The sequence below is a fragment of the Bos grunniens genome, chromosome 13 (genome assembly GCF_055505025.1).
Source record: "Bos grunniens cultivar Pamir isolate PY7600 chromosome 13, Bosgru_T2T1.0, whole genome shotgun sequence".
Taxonomy (NCBI): Eukaryota; Metazoa; Chordata; class Mammalia; order Artiodactyla; family Bovidae; genus Bos; species Bos grunniens.
This window is the reverse complement of record NC_141177.1, coordinates 36,400,073-36,419,311: the sequence shown is the minus strand read 5'-3', so window position 1 is coordinate 36,419,311 and position 19,239 is coordinate 36,400,073. Positions and strand designations below refer to the sequence as shown.

General features: G+C 43.3%; 1 protein-coding gene across 3 annotated transcripts in view; it reads right to left on the bottom strand.

The window, feature by feature from the left end:
• Positions 1–266: 266 nt before the first annotated feature.
• RASSF2 (Ras association domain family member 2) overlaps positions 267–19,239 on the bottom strand; it is a 59,461-nt gene continuing 40,488 nt past the window's right edge. For all 3 annotated transcript variants that reach the window (XM_086333500.1, XM_086333502.1, XM_086333501.1), the window contains exons 6-11: positions 13,840–14,000; positions 9,885–9,986; positions 8,041–8,092; positions 7,429–7,550; positions 5,922–6,019; positions 267–4,761 (exon numbers count right to left, since the gene is read on the bottom strand). In XM_086333500.1, coding sequence (XP_086189626.1) covers positions 4,692–4,761; positions 5,922–6,019; positions 7,429–7,550; positions 8,041–8,092; positions 9,885–9,986; positions 13,840–14,000 — 605 coding nt within the window. In that variant the 3' untranslated portion in view covers positions 267–4,691. The remainder of the gene's footprint in view (positions 4,762–5,921; positions 6,020–7,428; positions 7,551–8,040; positions 8,093–9,884; positions 9,987–13,839; positions 14,001–19,239) is intronic.

The window sequence follows — 19,239 nt, the reverse complement described above, 5'->3', positions numbered from 1 at the left end:
GTAGAGTTAGGACAAAAATCCAGCCTCATCGAACAGCTGTCCCCAGCTATTCCTACAATTTTTGGTCCCACCAGGGGCCTGAACTCAAGATTCCTAAGGAATATTCTAATTTCACTTTCTATTTGGAAAACTGGAACCGAGTCCGAACACATTCAAACCATAAACTCTGAAGGAAGAAAATCAAAGCCTCTCCCAGATGCACCTTCACATTCCCATCTCCAACCCTCCTATAATGCAGCAGACACACATACTCGTCCACCAGAAAATTCTTTTTGAGTGCTTTATTCAACAAGATCTAGGTCAGGTGCTTTAAAACATATCAAAATGTTACAGAAATTCACAGCTCCCTACTGAGGACTTGTCAAGTTACATTAAGATATCTAAACACATCAGTTTATAAATTCAGAACCAAACATTGAACCAGGTCATGTACCATTGTTTGAAAAGCAAGTTATGATTAAGATAAAAGATACTTCACAAAGCTAAATCAAATGGGGAAACCCTTAAGAAACACTAGCAGTTATACACCAGAAACCAGCAGCTTGGAAAACAGGTCTGCAATCTGCTGGGGAGGCTCCGCAGGTAAACTGAGCTTCTCCCTTTACAGCTTGTCCATGTCTAGTGTTTGGCTACAACACAGGGGGAGCCGTAACCTCCCGTGACAGGGTAAATGCTGTCAATTCCCTCAGAAAGAAAGGGTGCCACATTTGTCTATTTTTACCTCTCTAGATCATTTCTCATCTCATCTGCCTCCAACAAGAAGACTTTGTGTAAAACAATTTAAGTAGAGACTTGACTAGAGAATCTGTACTGCTGCATCGGTGCTCAAGGAGATCTCTGCCTCCTACCTAGACCTTCACATCTTGGTTTGGGTGCTATGCTGGTGTGTTAAGTTGCTTCAGTCCTATCCGACTCTGTGCAACCCTTATGAACCATAGCCTGCCAGGCTGCTCTGTCCATGATTCTCCAGGCAACAATATTGGAGTGGGTTGCCATGCCTTTCTCCAGGGGATCTTCCTGACCTAGGGATTGAATCCGTGTCTCTGAGATCTCCTGCACTGGCAGGCAGGTTCATTACTAGTAGGGCCACCTGTGGAATTCCTTTGTTCATACAGAAATTTCTCTTGGAGATGTACCTATGGCACCGTGTTCTCTGTCCTACAGAGCTTTGAAACAGTTTTGTTTTTTAAAGAGAGCATCTCTTTTCTTTGAGAGCTTCTTCCCCTTCTGTGATCCATCTCTCCTTCCAATCTCCTAACCCTGAAATAACTGCCCAAACTCCAAAGAATTCTGGCCAAGACATTTTTGCATCAGAGAACAAGGTTTGTGTTTTGAGTGACTTTTTTATTTTTTGGTCTTTATGTCCTAAAGTCTTATCTACATAGATGACAAAATATCATTATCTGGAGGTCTCTAGGACAGTGTCTTGTTTTGTTTCTGGTAGAAAGGAGAGAAAGGTGAATTATATTATTCCTTGAAGTCTCAGGCCAAAACCTCAACCTCCGGGATCAGCATTTGTCACAGGGATGGCTAATCTCACATTCTCCCACCTTAGCCTCAACTCAGAGTTAAAATCCAAAAGCCCGGAGGTCAGTATGCATTCCTCACCAGTTTGCACAGTCAAGCCTATTTTGTGCTTTTCAGTTCTTCCTGAAGGTAACCCCTCCCCCTCCCCCTCCAATTTAACTCCTCACATTCTCACTAATGTGATTACTAAGAATGTTACCTTGTGCTTAATTCCAACATCACCTGGGGGACTGGATCCCCTTATTACCAATCAGATAAACTCAAGTTTTTCCTTCATTTGATCACCTTATAACATAAGCTCCAGGAAACAGATTAAGTCGGATGAGGCTATGTCGCTTTTCACAAGTGAGGGAAAAAAACCTATAAATTGGCCTTTTGTTCATCACACGGTTTCAGGTTCATTGCACACACTTACATAAATGCACACAAATCTGCCCAGGAGTTCAAAGCTGCAAGGCCATGTGATACCAGTGAGAAAATACAGCTCTGCATCACAGCAGTGTCTCTGTTTCAAAGAATCTTTCCAAAATTCCTGACTGGCTTATTAGTACATGAGAAATGATTTCTAAACAGGGCGAGCCAAAATGGAAAAGTGGGGTCTGCATTAAGTGGAATGTATCATGTAAGAGATTTCCCTTAATTCCACCCCAATCCCCAATCTTTAAAAAAAATCAAGCCTACCCCAGAATCACTTTCTCAGAAAGTGACCTGGCAAACTGACATTTGGCAACATTTCCATGTTTAACACTATCATAATGTTAGTGCAAATTAAAGAGAACTTTGATAAACCAAAACAGCTGTCCAATAAAAGTTAGTCATTAGTAATTTACATTGTGGAAAAATTTTTCCCAAGCCATTCAAAGAAGATTATTGGGGCCAACAAAGGCTTTGAACGTTCAAAATAAAAATAACCAGAAAAAAAGTTTTCCAAGTCATTTCTCAAACGCAAAATTCAGGAAGTATGTTTGTATTCACAAAACTGTTCTTTCCCATCTATAACAGAGGAAGCCTCTCCCTGGGCCCCTATTATTTTCTGTGTGTTTTGCAGAAGCCCACTGAGGAGGCTAAGGCCCTCCTGAATTCCAGTCCACCCTGCACAAGGCTGGTGGATATCCCCAGAGAGGCAGTAAGCTTGCTAAGAGACCCCTAGCAAAATGACAGGTGGCAGCATACCATCTTCTTGAAAGTCAACAATGAAACCACAGCTGTAAGCCATCTAAAGAGGTCTTTCTTGGAAGCCACAGTGGCAGATGGGGGCAAGGGTGCCCAGGGCAGGAAGAACACTGCTGCAAAGGTCCACTTTCCTTGCAGGCACAGATCAGTGGCTCTTCTTTCCTCAACTGCCCAGCTCTCCAAATCTTCAGAGAGGAGGTAGAGGAGAGATGGGGGGTTCTACCCCAACAAGGCTCAGACTCCTGCTGTTAGGAGCTTCTGGCCCTGCTTGGTTGACCTCCACAGCCAGCACCCTGTTCCAACCATCCATCTAACCCTCTTCAAACAGTATCAGCTGTACTGGGGCTGAGCTACTTGTCAATCTTCCCAATGGGGGCTCCAAGGGACAGACTCTTCTTGCCCTTTCCCCTCCACTGGAGTCTCTAAAGATCACCCAGGTAGATGCTCAGAGAAGCTGAGAGAGAAGCTCCATCCTAACTATGCACCATCACAGGGCAGTCCAAAAGGCATCTCTGAACCCCATACTTGGTAAATAGCAGAAGTCTTCATTCCTAAGAGTCCATTTCCACATACAAGGTGAGAGCAACTTGCAAGAATATAGTGGCTGGAAAGTTTAAAGGCTTGACTTCAAACATAGGACTTCAGCTCCAAGTGCAGGAAGACTCCTTGATTATATGCAAATGGACTGAACTTACAGGCACCTGTCATTCTACAAGAAGTCTTCACATTTCCCTAAGGAGGGGAAATTTCCCAGCCACCCAAGACTAGGCGCTAGCCTCGCCAGCCAGTCAGCACCTTATACAAATGAGTGAGACCTGTTTCATAAGACATTTCTTTCAACTCAGGAGGCACCAAAGAATTGGGGTCAACAGCTTGGCATGCTGAGAGAAACATCAGGCTGCCCTTATCTCTGAGAGGTAGCCAGGGTGGCAAGGGCCAAGGCAGAGTCCATTCTTTACTGGCATCCAGACAGACACGTCCTTGTTACTTAGAACAATCAAAGTTTCCAGTGTAAAAACCTGTGGGCTTATTGCATCTACCCCACTGATAGTTTTTCTTTTCATCAGACCTGCCTTGAAGGCATGGTTTGTTAATTAATTTATTTCCAAGGATCTCAGACTCACAGATCCTTCTAGGTATACAGAGGGACTATCTATTAACACAGTGAAAGTGAAAGTCGCTCAGTCTTGTCCGACTCTTTGCAACTCCATGGACAGTAGCCCACCAGGCTCCTCTGTCCATGGAATTCTCCAGGCAGGAATAATGGAGTGGGTAGCCATTCCCTTCTCCAAGAATCTTCCCAACCCAGGGAACAAACCCCAGTCTCCTGTATTGCAGGTGGATTCTTTATCATCTGAGCCACCAAGGAAGCCCAAGAATACTGGAGTGGGTAGCCTGTCCCTTCGCCAGGAGATCTTCCCAACCCAGAAATCGAACCAGCGTCTCCTGTATTGCAGGTGGACTCTTTACCAGCTGAGCTACCAGGGAAGCTCCTATTAACACATAAATGCCCCAGACGGTGAGTTTGCTAGGCCTTCTTTTCCTTCTAAAGTTGAGCAGACATGTATAGTTGCTCCCTGGCACTTGAGAGGAGAAATCTTTTCTTCAGTCTAAAACCCCTCAGATTGGCGGTGACTCCTCTGGTTTTCCTGCCTACAAGCAGCATATCTGCCAGCCTCAAGCCCTAGTGCTGGTTGCTTGGAACTGAACTGCATGTGAATTTATCATGTAGGCATGTGGATGTGTACCATCTGAGCACACACGTGTACACGCACATTTTGGGTCCTCCTTATAATAAAAATTGAAAGTCCTCGTGAGTGAAGGAAAGGAGCAGGGAAAGAAAGGACAGGGAGTTGCTGGCTTCTCCATTGTGGTTTGAAAGCTGGCAAGATTTGCTTTTAAATGTTTCCGTGGAAGGCATCCAGCTTCCTGTGAGTCTTCTCTGGGCCACAATGGCCTCTGCAGCATCTGGATCCCCTTCTTCTAGTGGCTCAGATTGTTGCTGGGGTCTCAGCTATCTCCTCCAGCCTCTGCCGAATCATCAGGCGGAGCACAGTGTACCTGGGGAAAGAAGAGCTGCGGTGGAGAGCGGAAAGCAACACGCTCCCTCTTGGGACCCTCCCCCACCACTTGGGTCACAGCGGGGCCAAATGTGTCAACCCTTTGCTTCTCTTACTGGCCCACTCTTGAACCACTTCATTACTTGTGTTCATTACAACAGGATGAAAGAGCTGAAGAGGCTCACTCCAAACTATTGTAATTATTAGAAAATCTGACAAAGAATGAGAAGGTGAAATAACATGAACAGTAATAAGGTTCCCTTCACTGAGTGCTTAATATGCTTAAGGCACTATACACAGAGGATCATCTAATCCTCAACTAGGCTGGACCACAGGAAATTGCCATTATTTTTACCATTTGGAGGAGCCTACAAAAATGGCAACTTCATATGGTTCAACCTAATATCAGTATCTGCATTTTGCCAAAGAGGATATAGTAACTACCAGGCATGGAGGTCCATGGCTTATTGATAAGTACTGTTTTTTATACCTTTCCTGAATTATGGCAATTCAGATACTGGAGTGGACACTGTTATACAGAGTGAACATGGCTTTGCACTACACAGCAAAAACTATATTTAAAGTTTGGCATAGTAAGTGCTCAATAAATGTTAATTGCTATCATACTACTTATCACCAACACAATAAATGAAGCATTGACTTTATTCTCTAGTGGCAAGAAAACCTCAATTGTTCTTCCATCTCTGTGAAATGTAATCTACTTTGTGACTAAATATGACAAAAAAATAACAAAATCCTTCCTAGAACAAAGTTTTAGTACTGGACTTTTCAACTCAAATGCAATTTCCAGAAGAGATGTTTAAAAAAAAAAAGGAGGAAAGATACAAGGAAGGGATTTTAGAGGTACTCTGCTCAAATGAATTTCCATTACTGAGACAACCTTCCTAAAATCCTTGGAATATTTTTATGTCCCATATCAAAATGAGAAGTTGAACAAGAAGCAGAAAGATGAACACATCAATACAAGTTTCATGTCCCCACCTGACATATGGCATTGTCAACAGGAAGTCCCCTGAACAAAGTCCACAAGACCCAGATCCCGGCAGCAGCTCACATAGCCCCTGCAGGGCTCCAGAGCAGAGCCTTCTCTCATTGAGGCCTCAGGAGAATCCAACCAGCCACCCCAGGGGCCATGCTTACTTGCGCATCAGCTTCTTGACTTCCCTATCTTCTTCCTCTTGGAGCTTCTGAATGAAGCTTTTAAGGACAGGCATCTCGAACTTTATATACTGAGCCACCTGAGGAGGAAAAAGTAAGTCTGGGGTATAAGACCCCTATCAGCACTATTCCAACTTTTTTGGGCATCTCTCTCATGGCACAAAGGCTTGGGAAATCTGTTTCTGTGCTAATTCAGGATTTCCTCAAAGACAGGAACCAAGTGTTATTCTTCTCAAGGTGGGCAGAGTCCATGATAAAGATCGCTTTATCTACATGATATTTAATACATTATCTCATGACTTCTCATTTTTATCTCATGTATTCAATACCACGAGAGGTAATGTCAAACACAGAAAAGCACTTTCTCTTAATTCAGTCATGCAGAGAAGACTGGAACTCATAATATTCAATAAACCCCTCTGATCTCCCCTAAAAGAATTTAAGGAACCATGTTCAGAATGATGATTTGTGCCTCAAGTCTCAAACAGGTATCCAAATGTGAACTTCCTCCTGAGAAGCTATAAGTGAGAGAGTGGCCCCCACCAGCCACTCTTCCGTCCTCACCCGAGTCCTTACCCTGCTCTATCAGCTCTTCTCTATGCAAGAAGTATATGTCTTCACCCTGTTAATGTTGGGCTCAGCTATGCAACTTGCTTTGGCCAATGGAACATGTATGTGGATGTGACATATGTCAAATCCAAGTGGGGGCTTTAAATGAGCTTACATGGTTTTTTGCACTCCAGCCATCTGCCATAGGAAGCATACCTAAGTAGCCACTGCCTCTGAACCCTTGGCCTCTGAATAAGACATACAATGTAGTGAAAGTGAAAGTCACTCAGTTGTGTCCTATTCTTTGTGACCCTGTGAACTGTAGCCTACCAGGCTCTTCTGTCCATGGAATTCTCCAGGCAAGAGTACTGGAATGGGTTGCCATGTCCTTCTCCAGGGGATTTCCCCAACCCAGGTATTGAGCCTGGGTCTCCTGCATTGCAGGCAACTTCTTTACCATTGAGCCACCTGAAGTCAACCCACATCTAGAGCAGAATGACTGCTACCAGCCTGCAGAATCCTGATCAACAAAGTAAATGTTTGCTGTTTTAAGTGACTAAGATTTGGGAATGTTTGTTACTATAGCAAAAGCAGACTAATGCTCAAGGTAAAATCTCAGCTAACTTCTTGAAATTGCTTAGAAAAGGTTTGCAGAAACTTTTCAGCCCTTAAGTATACCAAAAAGCCTGAATAAATTTATTCCTTCTATGGAAATCATCTTGTGCCTGAGCATTCTTTCAATTAATTATCACAGGGCACACCCTCAGCCTAGCCTCTACATTAATTTTCCTTGGCCCCAAGATCATTACCATTCAAGAAAACCTAGTATTGAGAAATAGCAACAAAGTTGGGCAAAAAAACCAAGCTATAACCCAGTTATCATTTATCCAACCCACCCCCTACCCTCCTGGGACAGATATCAGACTGAAAAGGGACTCACATCATAGGTAACTTCCTCCACCTGGTCCTTCTCCATCAGGAACACTTTAGAGACCTGCTCACATGGGCCTTGGAGGATCCGGGCAATTAGAGGATAATCCGTGTTCTTCAGCTTCTGTTTCTCTGGAACCACACACAGCCAAGAGCAGCTCTGAGTTGCCTGAGGTCTTTCTCACTATAAGAAGCTGTCAACTCAGGGGTTCAAATGGACCGACACCTTAGGCGATGCGGCCGTACAAGTCAGGAAACTGATTTGTAAATGAGAGATTCAACAGGTATTGTTCAAAGCAACTGCTGCCGCTCCCCTACCCCTCGGCAATATTTCCATGCCTCAAGCCTTTTGGAAGATGCTGCATTGGAGAAAATAGTTTTCTCTGTGCTTTGAGAAAATCCAGTTCTTTTTTTTATAGGCAGTTAGGTTTTAGGGTTTGTTTACTGACCATATATGGCATTCCCCAGTGAACTTACCCAGGGAGCCCACCCGCCTTGAAGACAAACAACATTTGGAGGTTTCCAAAACCAAGAACTAAGCAAATGAGGGAGAGATTCTGTTTTTAACTTGCTATTTTGAGTTAATTAAAAGTTTTAAGCGCCTTGTATTCTTTATACTTACCACCGCTGGTATGGACCACATACAGTGCAAACTCCTCTGCTGAGTTCTCAATCTGAATCGGGAAGGAGCAAAAGATACTCACTAAAAGCATATATTTACACATCTAAACTGTGGCCATTTCTTCTTCTTGAACACTGCAAAGCTAAATAAATAATAGGCTCTTTTGAGGGGAGGACTGTTTATCTACAGTATTAAAAGTGATGAGGATATGGGGCAGGTAAGTAAGTTTATTAATAATAATAGGTAATAAGAGCTAATATTTATTGCACCATGCTAGACACAGTTCTAACAAACTCTACATGTTTTAATTCATCTAATACTCATGAAAATCCAGTGAGAAGTAAAATACTGCCTGGCATATCAGTAAACGAAAGATGTTACAGTCATCAGCGATTGCAGGCACCTCCAATGGTGAGCCAGTGAGTCCTGACAAGGACTCAGGAAGGGATCAAAAAGTACTTGCCAACTAGCAGCCATTGGACTATAGCGACTCCACACGTGACCCCAGAGGAAACTTAGGATGGGAAAAGACTGAACACTGGCCCAATAGCTGAGGTGCATATCCAAAGAACGACTTCAGGGAGCCCAGACACTTGCATCTTCCCATACCTAGAAAAACACTAAATTCCTTAACTGGAGATATCTGGTTTTCCTTTAATTCACAATAATCTTTTGACATTCAGACTACTTGCCCTTTGTTGGAAAACTATGTATTCTAGCTCCCTCCTTGTCTCCTTGGAGCAATTTTCTCAGGATTACTTGAGATGCTGCCTCCAGGGCTTGAAGTCCTAAGAATATCCGCCAAATAAAACACAGCTCTCACTCACAGACTTAGAGAATGAACTTACAGTTGCCTGCGGGGAGGAATAGTTAGGGAGTTTGGAATGGACATGTACACACTGCTGTATGTAAAATGGATAATCACCAAGGACCTACTGTATAGCACAGGGTACTCTGCTCAATGTTATGTAGCAGCCTCGAGGGGAGGAGGGTTTGAGGGAAATGGATACATGAGCATGCGTGACTCAGTCCCTTCGCTGTTCACCTGAAGCTGTTAACAACGTTGTTAATCGGCTATACTCCAAGACAAACGTCAAGATTTTGTTTAAATAGGAAAAATACATAGCTCTCAACTTTCAGGTTGAGCAATATTTTTTCTGTTGACACCAGCAATGGGTGCTCCCAACCTCATTTTACGGATGGGGAGGCAGAAGCACAGGGATTTTAAGTCACTTGTCCAACTCATCCAACCAGCAGATGATGGGTGGAGATTCAAACCCAGAGCCCATGCCTTAAATCACTAGGAGACACTGGCTTCTATAAAAATCAGAATACCTGGTTTCCAAAAGACTTAGAAGGTGATGGTGGAAAACACAGAGTAACAAGACTTTAAAAACACCATGCACTGTAATTTTCACATCTATTAAAGACTGATATTTTAAAGTAGCTTCCCTAAATGCACAGAAGTCAATATGAACATGGAGCCCTGATCCAGTCATCAGGTCTGGGGTCCTTCTCTGGTAGAGAAGGACCTGAGGGCTGGTGCTTCCCAGGCTTCAGTGGTATCAGAATCCCTGTAAGCCTTGTTGAACAGGTTCCCTGGCCTCCTCTCTGAGTTCCCGTTCCAGTGGGCCTGATTCAGGGGAGAGAGGGACCTGAAAACCTGCTTTTCCAACAAGCTCCCAGGTGATGCTGATTTTATGGGATCTAAAGAACCTAAAACTTCTCTGCCCAGTGCCCTCCTACCCTGGCAACACACACTCTCCATAGCTCCCGCCCCTATACCTCTGGGGGTCCCAAGGCACACACATCACTGTCTGAGACAGCCAGCGGAGAGAACTTGCCTTAAATTTGTTGAGCAGCAACTTCAGGACCTGTGGAGTCGTCATGGTGCTGTTGATGCGGACATTGGTGATGGAGCCATAGGCTGGCGTGAACACTGATGTCTGTCAACAGAAGAGTCTGACTCAGAGCAGGTGTACAAGAATGGGGCACTACAACCCAAGGGACAAGGACAATGGCACTCAATCTGTGCTTCCTGAGAGTCCCCTGCCCCTGACAACCTAGAAGTATCAGGCTTTAGTTCAACAAAGAGCCCTGTGTTTTGTCTAGCTCAGGAACTTGCACCCACCCCACCACAGCAGGCTGGAGGGATCTGAGCTGCCAATTTGCAGGCCTGGGGAGGGAAAGAGGAACAGATAAGGAAGGCCCTCCATCCAAACAAAACACACATAAAGCACCTTCCACTACAACTTCAACAGGAGGAAGTCTGTGATCATTCTTCCATGATGCAATTGTTTCTAGGACCAGATTAAAGCCAAATAGCAAGACTGAAGCTAGCTTGGGGTCTTGAGGTGGGAGACAGATGGGCCCCAGGCTGAACAGTTTCTCCCCGTGAGTAGAAATGCCTTAATAGTAGAAACTCCGTAAAAGCAAGATGATGGAGAAGGCTGGGCTCTGCCCAGATAAGAGATAAAAGACCACATATTTCTCAATCTTGAAGTTAAGGAAAGAAAAAAGAAAGTGAAGTCACTCAGTCATGTCTGACTCCTTGCAACCCCACGGACTGTAGCCCACCAGGCTCCTCTGTCCATGAGATTCTCCAGGCAAGAATACTGGAGTGGGTTGCCATTTCCTTCTCCAGGTGATCTTCCCAACCCAGAGATTGAACCCGTGCCTCCCGCATTGCAGGCAGATGCTTTACCATCTGAGTTACCAGGGAAGTTAAGGAGACCTTCCCAATTGCACATGCACAAAAAGGCTCCTTGGAGGTCAAAGAGGGAGGGGGTATGATGTCAACTACCCACAAGGCCTTTTCACTAGAATCTGAGGCAGGAGCTAGATGGACCACAGGCTAGGCATTTACAACTGGTCTCAGGTTTGCATTTCATGGGCAGGAAAAAGTGGGCTTCAGGCTGGACACTTACAATTAGCCTCCTGTTCATATTTCCCGAGACAGGAGATAGGTGGGCTCCAGGTTAGATATGTTTGCTCTCCAAAGGGAATAACAGAAACAGGGTAAATAGATAGGCTTTGTCTCCTATCTATTTACCTTAAGATAATAGTCATGACAGGAACAGAGATGGGCTAAATCTTATTTGAATAAAGGATAAGGAGGCCATATATTTCCCATCTTTGAGGCAAAGGAGACACTGCACATGTGCATAAAGGCTCCTTGGGGGTCAAAAGTCAGGGGACAATGCCAGGCCATGATGAGTCTTGCTTCTCCCAGGATGCTTTCCTTCAAAATCTATCTCGTCTGAAATGTACATATGCACGTAGGAGGAAGGTCTTGAGACAAATTAGCCAGGGTGGCAAAACAAGATGGTTGGCCAGGTGGAAGACAAAGACCCAAAAGGACTGCCCTATATTAAACACCTCTTAAGTATGCTCCTCCTCATTAGGGAGGACACCCAACCCTTTCTCTCCAGGTGTGTGTCTCTGCCTTTCTCATCTAAACAAACTGTTTCTCTGTGCGCTCTCCCACATGTTTGTTGTGCTATGTCTCTAATAATAAACTCTGTACTTGGATTTACAGTTTTTGCCTCCATGATACATGCATTTTTTCACTAGGAGCAAGAGCCAGGGAAAAATAGCTTCCAGCCTCAAGCCCTTGCTGGTCTGGTGGCTAGGATTCCTGGTTTTCATCCAGGCTATCCAGGTTCAGTTCCTGGGCCTGCCCTATATTAAACTGCCCTATATTAAACACCTCTTAAGTATGCTCCTCCTCATTAGGGAGGACACCCACACCCTTTCTCTCCAGGTGTGTGTCTCTGCTTCTTTCTCATCTAAACAAACTGTTTCTCTGTGCGCTCTCCCACATGTTTGTTGTGCTATGTCTCTAATAATAAACTCTGTACTTGCATTTACAGTTTTTGCCTCCATGATACATGCATTTTTTCACTAGGAGCAAGAGCCAGGGAAAAATAGCTTCCAGCCTCAAGCCCTTGCTGGTCTGGTGGCTAGGATTCCTGGTTTTCATCCAGGCTATCCAGGTTCAGTTCCTGGGCAGGGAATTAAGATTTCACTTCATGCTACTGTTCACTGGGTACCTCTCCTAGATCAAATCCATCTTGGCTAAGAGATGTGCGTGCACACAGGGGAGGACCCTGAGATATATCAAATACTGACTCAGAACTAGGCAAACCAAGATGATTGATCGAAGGAAATCTAGAAGAAATGCGCCATAAAAGTGATTCAAACTACTGTGAGGGTGTGAACTTCTCTCTCTGAGCCCTCCAGGGTGTCTATCCACACATACTGTACTCTTTCTTCCTAATAAACACTTTACTTGCTTCACTCCTTTCTGCCTGTAGGTGGAAATTCATTTCTACACAGTTGATGGGCCAATTTTGTCACTGGCCACTGGTCCCTGGTGGTCTAGTGGCTAGGATTCAGCAATTTTCCTGCTGCTGTCTGATCTCAATCTCTAACCAGAAACCAAAACCCTGCTTCAAGATGCCAAAGGCTCAGGCCACGTGAGATCAACCTGAATCCTGCAGCTCTATTTCAGGGCAGCCCTTTAACTCACAGAGAAGTCAGGCCACATAGTAGCTGGAGGCACATGGTGCAGAAAGAGAGTAACATGTGGACTGGGGGTAAAGGGGGTGATTCTGATGAGGGCTGTCTATGGGTCATCTCACATCTCACTCACTGAGACAGGAACAAAGGGGGCAGGGCACAACCATTAAAAGAACAGCACAGCCATTGTGAACAGGATCCCACAAAAACTGGTTGGTGCAAGACGTCAGCAGATTTGACTTCCAGTAGACCTTCACCTGGAGAAGGCAATGGCAACCCACTCCAGTACTCTTGCCTGGAAAATCCCATGGACGGAGGAGCCTGGTAGGCTGCAGTCCATGGGGTCTCCAAGAGTCAGACATGACTCAGAGACTTCACTTTCACCTTTCACTTTTATGCACTGGAGAAGGAAATGGCAACCCACTCCAATGTTCTTGCCTGGAGAATCCCAGGGACGGGGGAGCCTGGTGGGCTGCCGTCTATGGGGTCGCACAGAGTCGGATACAACTGAAGCGACTTAGCAGCAGCAGCAGCAGACCTTCACCTCCATATGCATCATTGTAATGCATTAGCATCTAAATGACCCACTCACAGGTGCCATGACAGTTCTGAGGTCAACCATAAGAGGCCAAAAAGTGGGTGGTACCCCAATTCATGGAAATCCCCACCCCTTCTTCAAGATAGTCAGAATATTCCTCCCACTAGGAAATTATCCACCCCATAAAAACTAACCAACTCCATAGCCCAGGGCTGCTCTCACATTCCCAGATGACCCATTGCCCTGGGGCCACCACTCTCCTTTTGAGATGGCCTACATTCTGTCTGTGGAACGTGTATCTCCCAGGGCTACACTCTCTGTGGAGTGTGTTTCTCCCAGCACTGCTCTCACTTTCTCAGGTGACCCCATGCCCTAGGTCCACCTCCCCCTTCTGAGACAGCCCACACTCTGTCTATGGAAGAATGTGTAGCTCTCTGAGTAAACCTGCCTTCACTCTACTGTGGCTCACTCTTGAATTGTGTGAAGCCAAGGACCCTCATTTGGTGGCCCATCCCAAAGGACTCACCCAAGACCTAGGACACAACCATCTTCTCACAGTTTTTCCTACACCACCACCATCTGGGGGGGCTCCTGATCTCTAACAGAGCCAGCAGCCCACCCACAAGCCAAAGACTAAGTGGTTTCCTAGGTGTCTGTAGACCTGATGTGGCAGTTGCCCAGGAAGGGCTCTTGATCCCACTAGGGCTACCCCTTGCCCCGTGCTACCCTGCCTCCCCTACCTTGTGGTTGTAGAAATGGCCGTTGATAGAGAAGCGGTGGCGTCTGATTCGCCGCTGGTCACTGGGTGTCCTCACATTGCCACGACGACGTACCCCAACATCACTGCGTGTGCGCATCAACTGTGGGGTGTCTTCCTGTAGGGACTTCAGGCCCCTGGAGTCTGAGATGGAAAGAGGAAATGAGCTCTGTCTGCCTGGACCTGGGATGTGGCAGTTACAGGAACTTCTTGACCAATGCTACAGTACCTACAACTTCCCCAAAAATATATTTTATAAAAACAGTATTTCTTGCTGGGGAAAAAACATGATACATAATTTACCAAAAAGCAATGCAGTGACAAAGTTTAGAGCACAGACTTCAGAGCCAGACTCCCAGGTTCAAACCCCAGCTCTACCACTGCCATTGTAGCAAAATTTGCCGCCCCCAAATGTCACTGGTATGCTGAAAATAATCAAGACCCAAAAGACTGATAAATGGAACAATACCTGCCATATCAGTAAACAAAGGCTATCACCGTCATCAGCAACTGCAGTCATAGCCGATGGTGAGCTGGTAAGTCCTGAGAGAACTCAGGAAGGAAAGAATACCTGCCAGTTAGCAGCCACCAGACTGCAGCCACTCCCTACGGTGACCCCTGAAGAAATTCAGGAAGTGAGAACACAGGATATTTGCCTCAGATAGCTGAGGTGCATATTAAAAGAATGATTTCACTGAGCCCAGACTCTTGCATTTTCCCCTACATAGAAAAGCACTAAATTCCTTAACTTGAACTATCTGGGTTTTTAAAATTAACAATTATCTTCTGATCACCTGTCCTTTGTTGCAAAACTCCTATATATCTTAGCTGCCCACCACTGGATTCTTTGCAGCAGCTCTCTCAGACTGGGTTCCTTGAGATGCAGCCTCCCAGGCTTGAAGTCCTAAAAATTCCCTAAAATCCTTAATTTTTAGGTTGTAATAAGTTTTTAGCCAAAAAGACTCAGGAAGAAACCGACTTTTCCCCTAACTGTCTGAAGGATTTAAGATAGCAGGCCTATTATAGGACTAGAGCTACCATCAGAGATATCTACAAAGAATATGGACTAAATGTGGTAAAGGAAACAGAGATCAAAGTTCACCCCATGTCATACTGTCTTTTCAGGGCCAAGCAAACATCTGTTTACCAACCATTGCTTTTCCATTTCCGTGTGAATCGCCTTCCTCCCCTCTGAAGTCCCCAAATACCACCCCGTAAAAGGCTGGCAAGTATTAAACAAAGGGGAAACAAAGTCATCTTAGGAGAAATTTCCCTGTATCTTTGAGATGCAAATGTCCTATCTGGTCTCCTCATCTCTGCCATCTCTTTAAAATGCAAATTTTGAAAAAAGGGTAAAGTAATTTAGAACTTGACTTGTTTTCCATAAATATTAGTAAAAAAGGAAGAAGCCTTTTAAATTTTTTCTTATTCTGTTATTTACAAACTAGTGAGTTCTGTATTGTGATATCTGATACGACTAAGTTTGGAAAATAAAGTATAATATTTCTTATTGTGTCTGTGTGGATATGTGTATATCTCAGTAAGTGTCTTTGGATATCAGTGTTAAGGTTAATTCATAAAAGAGCTCTGTTTAAGTTGCCTTAAAGAAAAGTAAGTGCTTACAAACCAAACAATTCTAAATACAAAGGAAATTAAGCTAAATTAGTTTTAGGTTCAGTGAACAGGAAAGTATTTAGTATTAAATTAATATCTTATGTTAATGTTTGTTGATCTAATTAATATAGATATGTCTTTGAGCCATCAACATTAAGCAGCAGTCTTTCACTGTACCTAGTTTTAATAGAGGTTAAAGGAAATTTTGTTATACCTGTTGCAAATTTGTCAGCAAGAAAAAATAACTTGCTAACTTTAGCTAAAAATCATCTGAAATAGTTTCTCCATATTTTGGTAACTATTATTTGTCTCTTGGTTTTCACTAGAAATTAAGATTGTTAGGAGTTGGGAATTCTAATTTAAATATAGAATTAAAGCTACTGAAGACAATAAAACATTTCAGTATGGTAGAATGTGTGAGGAGGTTAGGAAGGCATGAGGAGGGACTTCCTTGGTGGTCCATGTCCCTGCCAATGCAAGGGACATGGGTTTGATCCTTGGTCCCAGAAGATCCCATGTTCTGCAGAGCAATTAAGCCTGTGCTCCACAACTGCTGAGCCTGCACACCTAAAGCCTGGCTCTGCAACAAGAGAAGTTAGCACATTGAGAAGCCCACACACCACAACGGAGTAGCCACCACCACCCCCTACCATCCCACACTGTAACTAGAGAAAGCCTGCATGCAGCAATGAAGATCCAGTTAATAATGTTAAAAAAGACCCAGTTAATAAGAAAACAGGAGAAGAAGGTATGAGGCATGAAATTACATTTTACTGAGAAAGTTTTATACAAGGTCAGGATTAACTAAATTTAGTCTGAAGTTGACTAGGTAAATGGACTTTGTTACGTAAACTAATATAGGGCTGGAATTTGATATATCTCTTTCTGTTAGAAGTGCTCATTTTTGATTACAGGTTGTATGAGTTTCTGGGCCCTTAGGTGATCCATATTTGCTTTCTTTTAATCATTTCGAGACTTTGGTTAAATGAATAAATATTGTTTCATAGTGACCTATGATCCTCCTGTGTTTTAAAACCTTTTTGATATTTTTAACAAACTTTCCCAAATATCAAAATCTGACTAAAGCTTTTTTAGGCTCCAGCTGACTCTGAGATACTTCAAAAGAACATCTTTGAGACATTTCAAAGAGGAAGGTCAAACTAAGTTTATTTGATATGTTAAATTACTTCAAAATTCTTGTCAAATGGTTGGAGAAGAACCTTAGGTTATAGTGTATGGATAAATGCCACTAATGTAGATATTCCAAAATTTATGTGGAATCCCTAACAGCTGATATGTCCTGATACATTATCTAAAATGTTATATGTCACAGAAATAACCAAGTTTCCTGCTAACTGCATTTTACTCAAATCTTTAACTAGGCAATTTTAAGTTTTGTACATGGACTGATGAATATGGTTTATAATTTTATGACTTGGAGAAATATATTAGATTTAATTTAAAAAAAAAGCTTTCATGGTATGACCTACAATAAGCTGACAAAGTATACCTTTGCAAACAAAGCTGAAATATTTATCATTTTCTATCTGATCCTGCCAAAATTTGGAGGCCCCAGCTGGCTCTCCTGTGGACTTGATATTTTATTGCAATTGGACTCCCTGGTGCCTCAGATGGTAAAGAATCTGCCTGGAGTACAGGAGACCCAGGTTAGATCCCCGCGTTGGGAAGATTCCCTGGAGGAGGGAATCGCTACTCACTCCAGAATTCTTGCCTGGAGAATTCCCTGGACAGGAGATTAGTGAGCTACAGTCTGTGGGGTCACAAAAAGTCGGACATGACTGAGCGACTAACACTACAACTAGCTATGCTAATCATCACTTTAGTTTGTTCTTTGTTTCCAAGTTGTTTGTGCTCTGTGTCTCCCTGCGGCACTAAGCCTTTGTCAATGTTACTAGCTGCATCACTTATATCCTGTCTTTTTTACAAGATTATCGTCTCTTACGGTACCGTGTGTAACCAGGCCTCCAACCAAACTTCTATGGCTAAACATCTTGAGAAACAGACCACATTTATTACATAAAGTAATTGTAATAGTGTGATTCTAGGTATGGGAAGAAGTAACAAGGGAGAATGTCTCTTGGATCATAATTAGAAGATCTGGATAATCTTTAATTATTGACAGGGCCTAACCAAAAATTTAGCACCTGGAGTGGCATATCAAGAATGCTCGCCTGATCTTGGATGAGCCTCCCAGCCAGCAGCAGGGGACAAAGTTTGATTATGAAATGTTTCCCAAATGTTGGCCAAATTCCTAACCAAGAGGAGATCAGTCATCAGCACTTGCAGCTCTCCAGTGTGAGCTGATGAGCCCTGAGGGAACTCAAGAAGGAAGGACTATTTGCCATTTGCAGCCATCAGATTGTGGCTACTCCCTATGGTGAGCCCTGAGGAAACTCAGAACGTGAGAATAGAGGATACAGGTTCTTAGTTAACTGAGAAGTGTATCAAAAGAATGATTTCAGTGAGCCCAGACTCTTGTATCTTCCCATATGTAGCACGGAATTCCTTAACTTGAGATGCTGCCTCCTGAGTTTGAAGTCCTAAAAAATTCTTGCTGAATAAAACCTAACTCTCAACTTTTAGATTGTGAATATTTTTAAGTCTACAAGTACAAAGAAGACACTTTTCAAAGGGGAACAAAAGAAGACAAATCTCAACATTTGGAACACTGGCACCAATGGTGAACATTCCCAGATAGGTCCATCTGATAAAGCAGTTAGAATGGTCATCACCCCCTTCCACAAGATTGTGGAACAGACATTGACAGTGGGGGATTATAATACGGAAAAGCCAATTTTGATTCCATGTTGGACTTTACCTTTTTTTTTTTTATTATTATTATAATAATACATAATGGCCTGCCTCAAGGAACTCTGCCCCTCTGTCTAACTGTTAAGCTAAAGTGGCTTTGTTCAGTTCACAGGGAGACAATCTGACCCTACCCACCAATGAATGGTTGCAGAAAAGATGAATTTAACAGATCTCCTATATTACAAGATAAATGGCCTTTTTACTTTATGTCCTCACCTTCTCTCCTTCTCTGTTCTACAAAAGAAACTGGAATCCAGACCCTGATAATATGGGTTTTTTGGAGACACTACTTTGCCATCTTCTCAGTCTATGGCTTTCCAATTCATATTCTTTGCCTCAGCACCTCAGCTTTCAGGTTATTGGCCTGTTGTGTGGTGGAGCAGAATGAGCTTGGACTCGGTAACAGGTAGAGAAAAATGTCTTCCTTCCCGACACCATATATCACTAACCTCTCTGGTCCTCAGCTACATCACCTATAGAAGGGGTTAATAATAGCATCTACCTCACAAGACTGTTGTATGGGTTTAAATAAGTTGATTAATTGAAAGCACTTAGAACAGTGTCAGGCACAGGATAAGCATGATATAAGGACTTGCAAGATATTATGAACTGATAATATCTATCAAAATTACAAATGCACACAGCCTCAGACCTAGAAACTTAATTTGAAAGAATTCTACAGACACAAATGTGTGAAATGAGACATGTACAAGGATATTGTCTACACTTTTGTTTGTCTAAGGACTAGAAATGACTTAAATGTTTATCAATAGGAAGTGATTAAATTATTTATTCATACAATTAAATACTGCAGAGCTGTAAAGAATGCAGAGGTTCTTTCTGGGTTTGTATGGAACAATCCTCAAGACAAACTAACAGAAATGGGATGTGCAAAATGCTGCCACTTATAGAAGAAAAGGAAAGAAAAAAATGACAT